This window comes from Drosophila bipectinata, chromosome 3L (assembly GCF_030179905.1).
Source record: "Drosophila bipectinata strain 14024-0381.07 chromosome 3L, DbipHiC1v2, whole genome shotgun sequence".
Lineage (NCBI taxonomy): Eukaryota > Metazoa > Arthropoda > Insecta > Diptera > Drosophilidae > Drosophila > Drosophila bipectinata.
This window is the reverse complement of record NC_091738.1, coordinates 15,257,710-15,274,244: the sequence shown is the minus strand read 5'-3', so window position 1 is coordinate 15,274,244 and position 16,535 is coordinate 15,257,710. Positions and strand designations below refer to the sequence as shown.

Genomic DNA, 16,535 nt, shown 5'->3' with positions numbered 1-16,535 from the left:
GGTATTTTTAAAGAGTCTGAAAAATTGAATGCAAGCCATTCACTGAGTCAAATTCAATTGGATTATCGTTCATGTGCACATAAGACCTCATCATCGTCTTTATTAATTGAGAAAGAATGGAGGCTTTCAAGGAAAACATAATAGATAAACGGCTTAAGAGCTTTTCCGCTGGTAAGGCCAGAAATTGCATAAGTCCTAATTCGACTTGATAATCATTAAATCAAAAAAGGAGTTAGGTGTTCTTACTTCTTACGTATTCCTAGACACAATTATGCCCAAGACCTTTTTCCGTCTGCTCCAATTTTTAATTAAAATTACAGACTTAAAAGCTGGATCAGCCAGACACCTTTGGAGGACGCTTACAGGGTATTAATGCCCAAACATACAGAAATATATATTTATAAATTAATTTGCGGTTGTGTTGACATTTGACTTTTCCTCATGTGGCCTGTCCACCGGGCCAGCTTTCTTTTAATTAATGTAAATATTTTTGCTGCTCAGGTACCGCACAGCCCAGATTCCCGGCCGGAGTTAATGCAGTCGTGATGGCGAACATTTTCCGCCATGCCGGCTAATGCATTTTGGCCAATGTTTGCTGATAATCCGATTGCAGTCAATGGCACGATAAACAGCATTGGCAACGCAAATTCCAATTCATAATTACTGCACTGGGTTTGGAACATAGGCTTGGTATTGGGATTGACCAACAAACCAATACGAAAACTAAATTTTAAACTAAAAGCTGTCAGAGAGAGAGTAAAATGGAAAAGTGTCAATAAATCGCGGACACATTCCCGCCGCAAACAAATTCTCTGCCTCGGTTAAATATACAAAACTAGAGCTTACAAAGTCATCAGTGTCAGCTATGATATTTGCAATTACATTTCGGAAAAACAGTTTCAAACTAATTTAAACCAACAGTCTGGCGCGGACAACGCTGCGTATACGCAATATGCGAGCAAATTGAGCATTTGATTTGGCTGCCAAACGTCGGCGCGTCCTGCCTTTGACAGGATTCCGGGATCAGCTCGAGAGCAATCGAATAAGGAATAGGAAGGTATGGACCAGAAAGGACCAGAAAAGGGACTATCGCTGAATAAAAGAGCAGCAGGAAAAAAAGGCTACAGTGTGACAAGTTTTTTTTTGTGCTCTGTGCTTTCTTTCCCAGCGCCATTTCCATTTACGTTGTTTACATTTGCCGGGGCGTGTTTTTTTTTCTTTTCTTTTTTTTGTTGCTCGTTGTCGAGTCGCTGCCAAAAGGCAAACGACACCCGCCGCCTGATGGGATGCGAAGCGATGCGATGCGGGTCATGTAATGGCCAGGGCCATGTCGCATAGGTGCGGCCTAGATAGCACACGGCGAGAAAATCCGCAGAGCACTCCCACCCGAGAAGATAAGAGCTGATCCCGCTGAGCCCTATAAGCTCCACCTGCATGACTACCTCCAGCAATTTATTGAATCAAACGAATCTTAACAGTGCTTTATTTTCGAAATCGCTTAAATTAAGTTTACGCGGAGCTCTCGATTCAACAGATAAGGTGGCACTTGAAAAAATCCATACTTTAAGAGCTACGCAAAAAATTATGCTCTCTGGCTGCACAAACGGGTAGACAGCCCTTCCGGCAAAGAAAAATATGTCCTAAAAAAACCAAACCTTTTATAGAAGTACCATAGTTGGTTTTTCTCCCAGTGGATGTGACACTCACTGTGACAGCAGCGATAACCGAGCGAGCGAGTTGCGTGTTTATTTTTTTCACCTCCAAGCCACACTTTCTTTTGGACTTTTTTACTTTTATGTCATTTTGGCTATCGGTGGGTGGCTGGGCAAATAACTGGGCAGATAAGTGGGTGTGAGAGTGTATTAAAGAAACATCTGGCAAACCGCCTCTATCCTGCCCGGGGCAACGCCTTTTTCCAATCTGTGAGCTTTTTCCTCCTGTTTTTTCGCCGACCTGCTTAAATTTAATTTAAAGGCTCAAACCATTGGGGCCGGGCTAAGCAAATGCAAACAAAATAAGGGCGCAGACTCTATTTGTGGGCGTGGCCATGGCAGCATCAGAAATTATCGTGACCGAGCGTTAATTGTGGAGCAAGCGAATCAAGTGGATGGGGCAACCATGGGGGGTCCTTTGTGGAGATATTCCAAACAAACAGGCGGGAAGTCACGGGCCAAAGGATGGATCACAAAACTTGGGTGGCAAACTTGGGGCGGCAAGGGGTTAAGACCCGGTGACCGGCCTTTGTTGAGCCCTGGACTCTACGGAGACCTTTGTCAGAGTTAAACGCTTTCGGACACTTGAGTTTGGACCCGCTATTGAGACTTCACTTTAAATTAACATAATTTCTTATTTTCTATTTTGGTTTCCCTCTTTTTTCTGAGAACCTTTCGATCGTAATAGAAAGAAATGTAATGCGCTTTGACGGCGATGATTATTATAAGTTTTTCATTTTGGTCGCCCTTTTTATTGCCCAACCTGGGTCCCTCCATTAACCCAAATGAGTGCAATTCAAAATAATATCCCAGGACCCAACTGGGATGACACTTGGCGAGGACAAAGAAACTTTGGCACCCGGCAGGACATCGTTGTCGCTGATTGTTTTGCCGAGGATTCAAAGATTTAGAATTCCTTTCAAGAGGTCGGCGTATAGGGACTCGGTCATCGGGAACTTTAGGCTTCGACTAAAAATCATAAATCTTTTTAATTTCATTGATCAACTTTGGCCCGTAAAACTTTTTCAGCCTGCTGGCCTCCAGGAGAAAGTTTCGCACTTGACTCCCCCAGGACATATTTTGCCCGACATTTAAATCGATGGCAGATAAATATTAAACTTAAACTTCCGATTCATTGCTGCAAAATTATGTGACCCAAAACTTGTCGTTGCTCTTTCTGGCATTGCCATTTTTTTCTCCTTTTTCGCTTGATGAAGCAGCAATAAAAAATCATATTTAATGGGGAACAACAACATCTCGGCTGGCCGCAGGAGGTTCAGGAAAACATGGCGGAACCGGAAAATAAATAAATGCCATCGAAACAAACAAAGAGCTAAGCAAACGATTCCGTATAGTTTCGAGTCCTGCAGCCCTGATAAGGAAGCTTATAAATTGAAACCAAGTGGACAGTGATTGGAAAAATTAATGGGGCATATTCTGTCCCAAATAAAATAAGAGTGTTTGTAACAAAGGACAGAAAAAGCTTGTATACTTCTTATATCCTTAAGGGGGATATTATTTGTAGCTATGTTCTAAAGTTCGCAGTGCAGTGCAGACAGCTACGATCCGGGCGACCATTATAATGACTTTTCGGATATTCATTTTTCTATATCTTTGTCTATATCTTTGCCAATAATCATGCGATTCTTCAAATGTCAAATTTTCTGGGTAGACCCCTTCAAAAATGGGGAAAATGGAAGGGCGGACAATATGGCCCACGCCGACAGCCATATCTTTGGCAATAGTCATCCGATTCTTGAGCGGAATTAAATTATTTGTGAGTAGATTCTCCATCAATCTGCATCAAAATCTGGAAACAAAATATTTTTTAAATTTTTTGTCAAATTTTCTGGGTAGACCCCTTCAAAAATGGGGAAAATGCATGAAGGGACAATTTTACCCACGCCGAAAGCTATATCTTTGCAAATAGTGATCCGATTCTTAAGCGGAATACCTTAAACGATTTGTGGGTAGATTCTCTATCAATCTGGATCAAAATCTAAGAACGTAATATTTTTTAGATTTTTTTTCAAATTTTCTGGGTAGACCCCTTCAAAAATGGGGAAAATGCATGAAGGGCGGACAATATGGCCCACGCCGAAAGCTATATCTTTGCCAATAGTGTTCCGATTCTTAAGCGGAATATCTTAAACGATTTTTGGGTAGATTCTGCACCAATCTCCATCAAAATCTAAGAACGAAATAATTTTTAGATTTTTTGTCAAATTTTCTGGGTAGACCCCTTCAAAAATGGGGAAAATGCATGAAGGGACAATTTGACCCATGCCGACAGCCATATCTTTGCCAATAGTGACCCGATTCTTAATCAGAATAACTGAATCGATTCGTGGGTAGAATCTCCATCAATCTGCATCAAAATCTAAGAACGAAATATTTTTTAGATTTTTTGTGAAATTTTCTGGGTAGACCCCTTCAAAAATGGGGAAAATGCATGAAGGGACAATTTGACCCACGCCGAAAGCTATATCTTTGCAAATAGTGATCCGATTCTTAAGCGGAATACCTTAAACGATTTTTGGGTAGATTCTGCATCAATCTCCATCAAAATCTAAGAACGAAATAATTTTTAGATTTTTTGTCAAATTTTCTGGGTAGACCCCTTCAAAAATGGGGAAAATGCATGAAGGGCGGGCAATATGGCCCACGCCGAAAGCTATATCTTTGCCAATAGTGTTCCGATTCTTAAGCGGAATATCTTAAACGATTTTTGGGTAGATTCTGCACCAATCTGCATCAAAATCTAAGAACGAAATATTTTTTAGATTTTTTGTCAAATTTTCTGGGTAGACCCCTTCAAAAATGGGGAAAATGCATGAAGGGACAATTTGACCCATGCCGACAGCCATATCTTTGCCAATAGTGACCCGATTCTTAATCAGAATAACTGAATCGATTCGTGGGTAGAATCTCCATCAATCTGCATCAAAATCTAAGAACGAAATATTTTTTAGATTTTTTGTGAAATTTTCTGGGTAGACCCCTTCAAAAATGGGGAAAATGGAAGGGAGGAAAATATGCCCCACGCCGACAGCCATATCTTTGCCAATAGTGTTCCGATTATTAAGCGGAATATCTTAAATGATTTGTGGCTAGATTCTATGTTAATCTGCATAAAAATCTAAGAACGAAATTTTATTTAGATTTTTTGTCAAATTTTCTGGGTAGACCCCTTCAAAAATGGGGAAAATGCATCTTTGGCAATAGTCATCCGATTCTTGAGCGGAATACCTTAAATGATTTTTGGATAGATTCTCCACCAATTTGCATCAATCTGCAAACCTGGGATCGAAATGGCTTTTTGATATTTTACCGATACAATAGTACCCTTGAACTAATGCCTTTCCTAGAATATAGCTTTTCTTTTCTTTATACTTTCTTTATACTTTATACTTTTGGATAAAAATGCATTTAAAATAGCCCCCGTAATAAAATTGAATCCGTATGAAATGAAAGTTTTTCTCTACCACGTGATGATTAATCAAAATCACAGCTAAAAAATAATATTTATGATTTTATTAATTGAATAGTAACCAAGAATCCAACCATAAAACCCATTAATAATTTGATGTATGGCTTTGAAACATATTACCATTAAGGCATTTGTCACAAATTAAAAACAATCTTTATTTTTGTGAGTAGCAAAAACATCCATAAATCAGGGTCAACTTTTAATGAACATGAAATTTTGTTGGGCTTGGCAGAAAAAGAAGAAAATCATCAGATTTCATATGTTAATAACTTTTTTTGTTGTGCACGTGTGCAGCATCCTGGCGTGTTTCTGTAAATAAGTTGTGGAAAAATGTTGGCGCAGTACGCAAAACTTTGCGATTGTTGAAATCTCTCCTTGGGGCACAACGCACACACAGCCCCTCGTTGGGGTTGCGGTATTGATTTAAGTATTTCACAAACAGAGCATACATGAGTAATGGCAGTTGTTCTCTCGACTTCTTTTAAAGTAAAATACCCAACGAAAACTATTGACAGCTGGCAACGATTCACTCAACAAGCGTAATGCAATAAATCCATCAGGCGCAAAGGAAAGGCATCCATACTCGCAATCCTTCCATTGAGATGGGGATTAAAGTTAAATACAATATTCCCCGATGTGAATGCAGAAGGCATTTGAGTCTCCTTTTCATGATTTCTCCACTGGCATTCGAGGAGGGGGCTTTCATTTGCCGACTCATTTCAGAAGTATTTAATTTCAAGAAAATGAATTATAAATGCAATTTGCCCGGATGAAAAACTCTATTTTATGTTTTGCTTGTGCCTTACTTATGAAGCGACTTTGTCCTCTGATGGCCTATGCAGAAAATTAATTACGTTGAAAGTTGATACCCGCTTCCCGGATACGGATGCGGATGCGGATGCGAATGAGGAAGCCCTTGTGCCAATGCGACCACAACTGACCCAGTTGTTTAATTGAATTGAAGCCATAAACACTTGGAGCCAGCGTCAGGGCCATGAAAGCAGGACCACCACCAGCACCGCACAAAAGTAGAAGTGAGTCAGTCGGGAATGAAAAATGGCCGCGGCCAGGAGCACTCGCTAAATAACTTTAATTAGTAGTGCGAGTGGGGCCATCAATCACCTTAGTGACGGTGCCGCAGAGAGTGTAAGCGAGTGCGAGAGTGAGCGGAAACGGAAACGGCAGCGGAAGTGCCGGCGGAAGCCACGTGGCCATTGCTAAGCATTTTGACAGCTGCGCCTGTCGGTTATGCAACGAAAAATACACAAACTCACACATGCGAGGATGCAGTGAGGAAATGGTCTGCCAAGAAGGATACTTGTAGACTTCTTCTAGCTTATTTCTTTGATAAAGATCTTTGGCATTTTTCTTCCTGTGTAAATATGCAATTTAGTACAAGAACGCAAGAAATTAATCAAATTGCAAATTTCATCAGCGTCACAAAAAAACAAGCTCAGATGTAGCGATGATGTTGGTTGGCGGCGAGTACTGTGAAAGAAGCTGAGAAGCCAGATCCCGAGCCTGGTTACTGCCACCAGCACAAGTTGTTGACATCTTCTGAGCCAACACGTAGCACACCAGAACAGGCAACAGAACCAGGCACACAAAAAGTAGTAAACACTTGACAAGAGCAACAAGACCAACAACAAAAACAGCTAAAACAAAACAACAACAAAAACAAACAGCCACTACAGAGCCAGAAAGAGAAGAAAAGACCGACCGAAGCTACGGGCAAATGTTTGCTTAAAAATGATGCGAGTCCTATGAGAAGAATTCGGTGGCAGGCAGGAGGCGAATGGATGACAGGAGGCGGATGTCATGGAAGCGGGAGTTGGGAAGCGGGAGAATCTGCTCCTGACAGATGCAAGACGCGTTGACAGTGACAAAGACAATGATGACGATGATGGGGCACGATGATGAGGATGGGGGTGGCAAGTTGGAGGAAGAGTGGAGGAGGAGGAGGCCAACATTTGGCATAATCCTGCTGACAAAATGTCATTACACCATCTACATAGTGAAGTTGCCCTTTGAAGTTGGCTCAAGTGTGGGGACTGCAAGCTGAGCGGACCGGCGCTTAAATAAATAAATATGCCACCCGCCGCCGCCAACAAAGTTCCTGGCATATGCTGAAGTTTGTGTATTTCCATATTAAGAGGGGGGACAAGTTTTCAAGAAAATTATTTTTGAGAAAAATCGCACTCCGAAAGTTAAATAAGCCGTTGACATTCTTTGCCAAAAAGTTACCATGAAATGGGTATATCAAAATGCAAAAGATTGATATTTCTTTGGGGGGCTAGTCATTATAATATAATATTAATGTATTATTATATTAAGTGCGATATAAATTTAATAATTTTATTCTAAATAAAAATAACTATTCCCTTACAACTATGGTGTAGATTCAGAGCACATAAATCTGAATTTCTTTCAAAAGAAATTGTATAAAGATGTTTTAATTTACTTTTGGTAAAAAACATAAATATTATATTAAAAATTATAAAACCACTAACCAAGTAAAGCTTTATTTAATTTTCCATCTTAACTCAATCGATTTAAGGTCCTTTAATCATAAATTTGTTCAACGATTCAGTTTCATGTCCTTTGAGTAAGAGATAACTCGTCTAAATCAAATCCCCTTAGTGTTGACTTACGGTGGAGGAGGATTCAGAAATAGTCCTTATAGTCCTTGGCCTGTCACGACAACGGAGTCTGCTTCTTTTTACAGTTATTCCACTTTAGCCCGCTTTGGCAGGCATGACACGAAAACGGGCATCGGCACCGGAAGTCACGCGAGTGGCCAAGTCATTGACAAATGGCCGGGGCCGGGTAGCAGCTAGCTGCTATTGTTTTACTTTTATTTCTATTTCTATAACTTTGCGCCCGCGAATTGGCCCAGTTAGTCTGTTTCTGGTCTCTGGTCTGTCTTAGGCCTGCTACTGCAGTGGCTGCAGTCTCGGTTGCTTTGGCACTTTCCTAATGCTTTTGTCTGCCTGCCCGTTTTGGCCCAGACGGGCGACTCTCTGTCTTTGCGTTTTCGCTTGCACTTGAGATACACTTGCACCGAGAGATACAGATATATGTACGTTGGGTAGTATCTTCGTAGTCTTCAGAGTGTAGGCGAGTGGGGGGCCGGTTGGAGTGCGGTTGAATTAGCGAGCGAGACACGAACTTTTGACCCCGTTTTGACAATAACAACACCACGAGAAGAGGCTTGGCCTGACTTGTCTTGGCTTATTTTTCTCCGGCTTTTTTGTGTGGCCGGCTTTTTGGCTCACTCACTTTGTTTGCAATCGCGCTTACAGTTTTGACTGACTGTGACTGTTTTTGAGAGGGTTTTACTGTTTTATCTTGTTAAAGAAGGGTTTCCAGCTCGCCTCACAAACTTGTTTATTGATTTAGCATAGGGCGGCGAATTTTGTAATAACAATAAATTTCAACCGTTTCCTATGTTGGCTGTTTATTACCATCAGCTGTCACTTTCACGCACAAAAATCTCCCTCCCCCTCGTTGGACTTCCCCAATATATATGTAACACTTTTCACTATTTGGGTAATATTTGTATAGAAATCTCAAACATTGAGTTTTGGGCTCTGGTTGGCCCGTTTTGCGCACGTTTTACGTAGATGGTTTTTTAAATCGAGCGGCACCCGTGAATGTGACGTTTTTGCTCAGCCAGCGCCTCACGAACTGAACTGAAAACTAAACCGAAACCCGAAAAGCCAGCATCAGAGCTCCCTCTGACACTTGACAGCTGTGATTGTGCGGGCTCTCTGGTCCTATCCTGGCCGGCAGGACATTCTCTCTCGTTATCCCTTTGGCGCCATCCTGCAGTCCACGTGCCATGCGAACAGCTGTTGCCGCAGATGTTCCACTGGGCCTGCGCAAATGGAGCCAACATTCTCTTCTCTGAATAGCTGGGAAAATAATAAAGCTCCCAGCACGTATGGCAACTGGAAAAGGTCCATAGTGGTAACAGTTTCTATTTGCCATAAAAAGTTGCCCATTTAGGCGCCTCCTACGCTGATTAAATTCTACCCGTTATCAACTAAACAAATTGAACCCAAAAGTTGGCGCGAAAGTCAACACATCCTTTTTCTGCTTCGACAACTTTTGGGCCAAAAAACTTTTCACATAAGAAGTTGAATTTTTTTAAAGGTACATTTTAAGGTGTGGAAATTTTGGGCTAGAAAATAATACATTACTCTTTTAAGCCCCACAATCTTAATACAAAACTTTCTTTGTCATTATCTTCTGTTTAATCGTAATTTAAATGTTAATTAATTACAAAACCCTAGTGCATAAAAATGCAAAAAAACCATCGAAACACATGCCGCCAGCGTGTGTAGAAATTGAGTTGTTCAGCAACAATGACCATCGTGCCCGCTATGGTTGTGGGAGTGTCCATGGCCACCGGATCTGTGGGAGCCCTTATCGCCACCAGACGTCTCTTCATCGCCGGCATTTTTCGACTTGATCCGATCCTCGCTGGCAAACTCGCTAAGATCGCGACGCATGGCATAAGCATCTTCGCCATCCGCATAATATTTCGGCTCCACCTCAATGATCTTGAACTTCAGGGAGTTGGTGTATAGATTCAACGCAGCCCGATTGCTTTTCCGTACATGCAGTGACACATACTGAGCGTTGAAGCACTCCACCATGGCTTGGGAGGCCTGATTCATCAGCTTTTGGGCCAGACCCAGGCGACGATAGGAACGCTTCACCGCCAGCGAGGTAATGTGGCCGTGCCTGCTTTCCTCATTCGGCTCCGGTTCCTCCATTTTGGCCAAGACATAGCCCACGATGCTGCCCTTGTCATCTTCCGCCACGTAGCTTAGCTGCGGCCAGGTGAGACCGTGGTAGAAATAGTATTTCATCTGGTAGTTCTCTGGCAAGCAAAGCAGATTGCAGTGCTGCATGGTCATCAGATCCTCGGGCTTAGCGCAACGGATATTCATTTTGATGGGCGATGTGGTCTCAGTTGTATTTGTTAGTGTTTCCTAATCACGGCGAGCTTTCCTTGCTCGGGCCTGATGCTGCTGTTGTTCCAGTTGATGATCCCAAACGAGTGGCTGTTGCTCCTCCGGCTCCTCTTGGCCCAATAGCTCCCGCACCAGACGAAATTTAGAAAGAAATGCCTTCCAAATCAAAAACCAGCCTGAAAAATAAAATTAAACGAATTAGGAAGAGTGATAACTCAGAGTATGGCAATTTGCATTCCACCAAGTGGCTGAAACCGTCTCTGCAGGTGCCTGCTTACCCAACAAAATGATAGCCGCAACGATACTAACAGAGGCTAAAATCGTGAAAATGAAAACCAGGCCCGTTTGCAGGGACATTCTAACATCTAATTTCAAAGCATATAAATCCTGTCGCACAAATGATAATAAAACTATAATTTAATAATGGTACTTTTAATTATAACTTGATGTTTTATCCAAAATACAAAAATAATATTGCTGTTTTTAGGTTCTATGACTATCACAATAGAAAACAGCTGGCTGGCTTGAGTCAGAATGGACGCTTTACAACACTACAAATACCAGGGCTGACACTATTTCTATGTAGTTCCAGTTGATAAATAAGAATGATTACAAAAAGCTAAGTAACTTGTTATGAATAACATTATAGAATTAACTTGGCTGCCAGCCTTGACAACTTTATGAGGAAAATCCTTAGTTTCACTTGCAAAGTTTGTTGCCACCAAAAACCACATGGGGTTAGAAATCCCACTTTGCACTTTTATGGCACTGATTTTTTGACGTAACCGAAGCCCTTATAGTCTTTATACTAAAGCTGCATTTATAATTAGTCCCGCAATTTGGTTAGTTATTTTTATATCCACCTGGCTTTGTTATTTTATTTATATTCGCGGAGAGCACACTTCTTGCACACTTTTTTTACACCGGGAATAAGTATGACCGTTGATTGAAATGAGATTTATACCAAAATATACCACAATGTAAGATTCATAAAATAAATTTTTAATAAGAATATAAATTGAATAAAAACTATAAACGAATAAATAATATTACACAATAAATAAAATTAATTATGACTAATTTAAAAAAAAATGAGTTTTATATTTTTCTAGATTTTTTATTAATGAAAATAATATCAAAATCAAGTTGGCAGCCCCAATTCATATTATTGTTGACCAACTGAAATATATTTTAATAAATTGAAAACAAATGCTATTTCAGAATTGATTAAACAAGAAAATGCAAGAATTCTCAGCTAAACGCGATGCTCTATTCGCCTGCCTGGATGATGCCAGTAAAGAATTGAAGGGCACGGCATTGGACCAGAGCAAGGCCAAATCGTACTCGGTCAGCGCTCTCGAAAGAGGAAGTAATTCCGGAAACAGGCCCGGATCCGGGTCCAGACAGGTGATGAACTATCGCCATGGTCGCAGCATTGATACCGGCCTCGATCCGGAGAATGGTAGACTGCGGAAAATGCGCGGTAAAGAGAGCATTTTCAAGAAACCGGAACTGCCTATCGGTCGCTGCTTAAAGCCCAGGAGAACACCCGATTATCAGGTAAGGATTGGCCTAAAGCAGTCCTAAAAGCCTTTAACTTTGAAATATATTTCGTTTTTAGATCAATCCCCACAAATGGAAGAAGTACTCTCTGGAAGATGTGGATATCTCCGATCAGAGCAACTCGGCAGCGGCTCTATCTTTTCTTCGCGAAATGGACGCCAAGAAAGAAGCCGGTATGGAAGAAGATGAATCCCCAGACACTAAGGGCAAAATCGAGTTCAAGAAGACCAGCAAACTGAACCGAAATCTCAAAAAACTTGAGCAGGAAGAGGTCCAGGACGTAGAGTTGGACAAACCCCAGTTGAGAGGCTCCAAACTAGTAATGCCGGAGTACGTAATTGGCCAAAAATCGCGACCACAAAAGAAATCGAAGCCCAAAGGAAACCAGAGTCGTGCCTCTGGGACATTGCAACTATCCCATTTGGATGAGGAAGATGAAATAGATGAGTAGATTACATCATTAGGCTTTAAATTTTAGGCTTAAGAACTAGTTTCTTATGTAAATAGATTTGAAAAACAAAACACTTTTTAAAAATTGGGGGAATTTGCTCACAAAAGTGTGATGTTTATTTTTGTGATTTAAAAAGTAATCTCTTAAATTGTACTGGAAGTCTGCCATATACTGTTTAATTATACAATATTTCGATTTCAACTACAAAAATAATGCTTGCACTTTGTTTGAAATGGCATGTTTTTGATTACTGATTCTATCACAAGAGAGACAAATGGTATTACATAAAAATGTTTTCAAAAATATTAGCACTTGGACCTTGAATAATTCGATGAGTATAACTATAAAGTATGAATATATAGCACGCGAGCACAAAACACATAATCTAAAGAACAGATATAAATACGACGAAACATACATAAATGCTGTAATAAATGCAAAGATTCAGTCGGGAATGCTTTCATTATGGGCAGTGGCTGCGGCTACTCCTCCAAATAGAAACCTGGATTAAAAAAGAGCTTATGGTTGAATCCGATATTGTCAAAGGAACCCGTCTGCATAGAGCCATTCCGGGCGCGCATGTTGCCCACGGAGGCACTTGTGATTTTCAGAATTTCCTCAAGGTTCAGGTTGTGAGCGTGTTTGGCCATCGTGCGGCAAAACGTCTGGATATACCAACTTCCCGATTTAGAATCCCTAAGAGTCACGTATCCACCCGTACTCGCGTGGCACACTAAGGTATCCTTGAAAGTTGCGACATTTTCGTAAATGGACGACATCCCCTCTGTCTCCTCCATGGACTGCTCCTTAGGCATCATTATTTCTTGGTGTGCTATTGAGTCGTACTGGTTCTTAGGCTGCCCCAAATCTGGCTGATTTCCGCGACAGAACGGAAAGATTAGCACCTTGGGCTTGTTCACCAGATTTGGGCTGATGTGCGCCTGGAAGTGGTTTTTGATCTTTTGCGTATCCACTACAGATCCGTCGTGAAACTCGACTTTGTCCACCTCATCCACTCGATTGCCATGTGTCATTAGAACCATTACAAAGCACTCTGTATCCCGGGCGTATGAGGAGGATGTGACCTTGTTCAGTATGTCGAAGAACTCCTTCTGATCCACATTCCCGAACGCGAATATGGTGAATCCCATTTCGCGGAACAGGTAGATCAGCGAGTCGCTATCCAGGTCAGCTCCATTGCGCCTTCTCTTGGGATCCTGAAAGTCGATGATGTTCACCATGAGTAGTACGCCTCGGTTGTACCGGGATTGCATCTTGTAGGTGCCCACCACTTCGTCCGTGTGAATCCTGTCCGACTTTATAACCTCGAGTGAATCCAGGTTCACTGGGTCAGTGTGCGGCGTCAGTGGTGCACTGGGATTTCCATAAATCTGAAAAAGTAAGAGTTATATTTGAAATTCAAAAATTTCAAGTATCTTACTTTGCTAACGACTGGCCCGTCCACGTCCCCTTGCGATGATGACGGCGTATCCACAATGTCCGTCGACTTTTGGTTGCGAGTCGATGATTGCTTCTTAATCGAAATAAAGGGGGTGCCGGTTTCGTCCACTGATTCGAGCAATTCTGCAGCTTGTACATAGTTGACGTTGCGCAGAGCCTGTATGAGCTGGTTGTAGGCCTGGGGACCCCGGTGAGTGATCTTCTCGAAGAGATTGCAGTGCTGGGTGTAGAGAACCTCCTCCGGTGGCATGTTGAAACGTTCCTTAACATCCTCAATGAAGCCTCGCATCTGGGATGAGATAATTCCCACCCGAACGCACTCATTCGCGATCTTGGAGTAGTTTGTCGCTCTCACCAGCTTATCCAGGTTCTTACTGATGTGATTTCGATGCTTCTCCAGCATTCCAATTTCTTTATTCGGTGGCTGCATCTTTGTGACGATTTATTTTATGCTTATTTGTAACTCGAAGGATGACGACGTTGGCAGTGCTCAGTCTCCAATTGGCAGTGATATTGGCAGTGAGTCACTCAAGGTTGTTCCGTGACTAAAAGTTGGCTTTGGAGCTACTGCGACTTTCTTTGTTCCCGCTTTGTTGTCGCTTCTCGTTCTTGTCGTCTTGGGGAGTCAGCAGTGGCAGTGGCAGTGGCAGTGGCGTTGATCCTTATTTTTCCAAAAGCAAATTAACTAGCTGGTGTTATTCACCTGCTATTCCAAATTAAGGATAATAGGATTTTGAATAAGATTTCTTTTGAAACAAAAGGATTTGTGCTCTCTTTCTCGCAGCCAACAGGCGCGCGTCCGTTCTCTCTCGATTCTAATCTAGGTGTGACCGTGGACCACTGTGACCGCGAATGACTAGCAGTATTGCCGTATTTCAAAAACCTCAAAAATACCCATTTATACATGATTTTCAAAAAACTGTTTTTCAAAAAAGCGTATTTATACTGGCAGAACATTATTTTGAAAATGTAAGAGTTAAACTAAAGAATAAATTCAAAAGTTATCCCTTCTCTCTCAGCTTTAAATATTAAATTAAAATATAATTTTAAATATAAATTTTGTAAATTATTCATTTAAAATATAACGTTGCATATTCATAATTAATATGTCTTAGCAGTTTCAAAAATATATATCTGATATAAAAGATTATCTATAAAATACCAAAAGAAAAATTTAAACAAGTTGGCAGTTCGAGAGCAACAGATGATTTTGTTTTAAATTGTTATTTTGCAAACTTTGAGATTTCAGACATATAACATGGAAGACGAATTAAAAGCAGAACTAAATCAACCAGTGGAAAAAACAACAAACAAGGGCACTCAGCTAACAAGGCTCGTTAAGCTTAGAGTACTAAGATACTTGAAGGCAAATGGCTTTTCCCAGGGAATCCTTAAGGAAGCTGCTCAATATCAAAATGTGGACTATACCGATGCCGCTTTTTGTAAGCTATTATTGTTTCTTTTGAAAAGCTCGTTTTTAATATTTCATTATTCACAGCTTATATAGCTAAGACCTGTCCCGAAGCAGAAGACTCAGTTAAGCTGGAGTGCGACTCTGTCAGCCTGAACAATATCACCGAGTGGCTGGAACTTTTAAAGGCAGCAGGGCTATCGGACCTTTGCGAATTCGAAGCTGCTGCTGTGGTAAATTCCATAATACAAAATGAGAAGCAGCCAAAGCCTAAAAGCTTAAATGGCATCGATCTGAAGTATGTAGCATAAACGATATCCTTTGTCATATCTAACAAACCTTTTTCCACAGGCAAGCCTACAAATTTCTGGACAATGCGCTGATGGGTCTGCCCCAAAAGGAACTGAGTGATGCCACCAAGGCTTTCCTTTCCAAGGAAATAGAGGTGACATTCTATCCTGAAAGTCTAGAACGTTTATTTACTCATCCTTCTTCATAGCTCCTAATAGCTGAGGCCAATACCGACGAATCCGATGATGTAGCCCGGAGCATGGGACAAAGCCTATACCATCAGCAAGAATTCAACTTTATAGCGCATCCGGAAAAGTGCAGCAGGGACCCTCTTTTCCTGGACAGAGACCAGACGTAGCGAATAAAATAAAGAATATGCCATTGGTTCATTTCCACACATTTATTAAACATTTAAATTCAATTTTTGTTTTATATACGTACTCTGTCACATGCATTTGCACTTTTCATTTAGCACTTTGTTGCTCCATCAATCATCAATTATCGATCCCACGGCTTACACATAAGTATTACTTCTATGCCGAATGCCCTAAACCTTTGTACGTATTTATATTTGATAATTACATTCATAATTAAGTACCTTCTATATATAAACAGTTGAAGTACATTAAAAATCTAGAATTCCTTTAGTACACAATTACTTCAAGTAGTGTAAGTACGAGTATAAGAAAAAGTTATAGGGTATTGGCCTTGGATTCTCTCATTTGCATAACGTTTATTGTGCATGATTGTTTCAATAGTTTATTTGTTGCCAATTTGCATTGCATAGACTAGGAATAGAGATTGGTAGTTTAGTTTTGGTTTTGCTTTGACTAGCTTTGTTTTAAACTTTAAGAGGCATTAAAACAGTTGAGTGCTGCTTGACTTCCGCAGCATCACAATAGAATCACAAGAGACAGAGTTGGCTTCATTTTGCGTTAGCAATTTATCATTTAGGCTTTATCAGGGTCTAGGATGTCACACTTATACGTTAAAATAACCGAAGATGATTATACATACATACAATCAGAGTTACATATACAAATTCGAATACAAATATAATACCCTTTTTAAATTATCCGTCGTTGGGTTTTATCTCATTAAAACGATCTTCACACAATCAAATGCAATTCAATAATGTACATAATATAATTCTTAAATGTTCAGTCCAGTTTGA

The 16,535-nt window shown here is 40.8% G+C and overlaps 5 protein-coding genes across 6 annotated transcripts; 2 read left to right on the top strand and 3 right to left on the bottom strand.

Annotated features, from left to right (window-relative positions):
* Positions 1 to 9,435: 9,435 nt before the first annotated feature.
* Positions 9,436 to 10,160, bottom strand: vnc (GNAT family N-acetyltransferase vnc). The gene has a single exon (XM_017253160.2). The coding sequence runs from the start codon at positions 10,158 to 10,160 to the stop codon at positions 9,561 to 9,563; it is 600 nt and encodes a 199-aa protein (XP_017108649.1). The 3' UTR covers positions 9,436 to 9,560.
* Positions 10,161 to 10,202: 42 nt separating this feature from the next.
* Positions 10,203 to 11,102, bottom strand: LOC108133312 (small integral membrane protein 13). 2 transcript variants are annotated; one of them, XM_017253173.3, is made up of 3 exons: positions 11,048 to 11,102; positions 10,463 to 10,571; positions 10,203 to 10,360 (listed from the first exon to the last, which is right to left on the bottom strand). In XM_017253173.3, the coding sequence occupies exons 2-3, from the start codon at positions 10,539 to 10,541 to the stop codon at positions 10,203 to 10,205; spliced, it is 237 nt and encodes a 78-aa protein (XP_017108662.1). In that variant the 5' UTR covers positions 10,542 to 10,571; positions 11,048 to 11,102. The 2 variants fall into 2 exon arrangements, with proteins under 2 accessions (XP_017108662.1, XP_070135815.1); XM_070279714.1 differs by lacking the exon at positions 11,048 to 11,102 and having other exon boundaries at positions 10,463 to 10,771.
* LOC108133529 (U5 small nuclear ribonucleoprotein TSSC4) lies at positions 10,884 to 12,269 on the top strand. Its single transcript, XM_017253496.3, has 3 exons — positions 10,884 to 11,026; positions 11,406 to 11,744; positions 11,806 to 12,269. Exons 2-3 carry the CDS (start codon positions 11,424 to 11,426, stop codon positions 12,196 to 12,198), a joined length of 714 nt encoding a protein of 237 aa, XP_017108985.2. The 5' UTR covers positions 10,884 to 11,026; positions 11,406 to 11,423; the 3' UTR covers positions 12,199 to 12,269.
* A 22-nt stretch (positions 12,270 to 12,291) lies between these two features.
* Positions 12,292 to 14,485, bottom strand: Dronc (Death regulator Nedd2-like caspase). Its single transcript, XM_017253495.3, has 2 exons — positions 13,640 to 14,485; positions 12,292 to 13,589 (listed from the first exon to the last, which is right to left on the bottom strand). Exons 1-2 carry the CDS (start codon positions 14,087 to 14,089, stop codon positions 12,681 to 12,683), a joined length of 1,359 nt encoding a protein of 452 aa, XP_017108984.2. The 5' UTR covers positions 14,090 to 14,485; the 3' UTR covers positions 12,292 to 12,680.
* A 370-nt stretch (positions 14,486 to 14,855) lies between these two features.
* LOC108133530 (uncharacterized) lies at positions 14,856 to 16,411 on the top strand. The gene is made up of 4 exons (XM_017253497.3): positions 14,856 to 15,101; positions 15,158 to 15,368; positions 15,422 to 15,515; positions 15,570 to 16,411. Exons 1-4 carry the CDS (start codon positions 14,918 to 14,920, stop codon positions 15,717 to 15,719), a joined length of 639 nt encoding a protein of 212 aa, XP_017108986.2. The 5' UTR covers positions 14,856 to 14,917; the 3' UTR covers positions 15,720 to 16,411.
* The last annotated feature ends 124 nt before the right edge of the window (positions 16,412 to 16,535 follow it).